The sequence below is a fragment of the Eurypyga helias genome, unplaced genomic scaffold (genome assembly GCF_000690775.1).
Source record: "Eurypyga helias isolate BGI_N326 unplaced genomic scaffold, ASM69077v1 scaffold24965, whole genome shotgun sequence".
NCBI lineage: Eukaryota > Metazoa > Chordata > Aves > Eurypygiformes > Eurypygidae > Eurypyga > Eurypyga helias.
In genome coordinates this window covers 889-1826 of record NW_010251135.1, presented here as the reverse complement: position 1 = coordinate 1826, position 938 = coordinate 889, and the positions used below count along the sequence as shown (strand labels likewise).

The following is a 938-nucleotide window of genomic DNA, read 5'->3' as shown; positions in this document are numbered from 1 at the left end:
CTGGGGGTGGTCCCAGTAGGGCGGAGGGTCTCTGGCTTTGGGCAGCACCTCACTGCTCATCCCCTCTCCTCGTTCCTCCGCAGGCGCTGGCGAGTCTGGGAAGAGCACCATCGTCAAACAGATGAAGTGAGTACTCGCCACGGGCTGCGAAACCGCCGTCGGCTGGGGAAAGCTCCCCGTGGGGGTGAGGAGCAGCACCCCGGGGTGCCCCGCGAAGGGCTGACCTTGCCTGTATCTCCCCTGCCCCAGGATCATCCACGAGGACGGCTACTCAGAGGAGGAGTGTCGGCAGTACAAAGCCGTGGTCTACAGCAACACCATCCAGTCCATCATGGCCATCATCAAGGCCATGGGCAACCTGCAGATCGACTTCGGAGACTCCTCCAGAGCGGTGGGTGCCCTCCAGCGCCTGGTGGGGTGCGGGTTCTCGGGGTGGGGGGCAAAAGCAGATGCACCCTAAGCTGGAGCAGGGTTAAGGGTGTCCCCGCTGCTCCCTGGCTGTGGGACCTGTCCCTGGCATTGAGGACAGGAGACACCCAAGGCGTAACCCGTGGGTGGCCTGTCCCGGTGTGATGGCCCCTGATGGGTGCAGGGGTGGGGGTCCCGCTGCTTTTCTTGGGTCTGGTTCCCATCCCCCGCTGGAGCTCCCACCCGGGTGGGACATGGTGGGCTCCAGTCAGGTCCTTTGGGGCAGTGTGAGCTTTGGTGACCCCGTGCTGATACCCGAGCCCTGGTTTTTCCCCCGGCAGGATGATGCTCGGCAGCTGTTTGCGCTCTCCTGCACCGCCGAGGAGCAGGGCATCATGCCGGAGGACCTGGCCAACGTCATCCGGAGGCTGTGGGCTGACAATGGGGTCCAGGCGTGTTTTAACCGTTCCCGAGAGTACCAGCTGAACGACTCGGCTGCCTAGTGAGTACCCTGTGCCTCTGCCCCCACT

The 938-nt window shown here is 64.2% G+C and overlaps 1 protein-coding gene across 1 annotated transcript; it reads left to right on the top strand.

Moving 5' to 3' along the window:
* Positions 1–83: 83 nt before the first annotated feature.
* On the top strand, positions 84–911 carry LOC104509854 (guanine nucleotide-binding protein G(i) subunit alpha-2-like; the record flags this gene model as incomplete). The annotated part of the gene is made up of 3 exons (XM_010151927.1): positions 84–126; positions 250–391; positions 750–911. Coding segments are annotated over 3 exons (347 nt in total), but the record flags the coding sequence as incomplete, so codon positions are not given.
* Between the last annotated feature and the right edge of the window lie 27 nt (positions 912–938).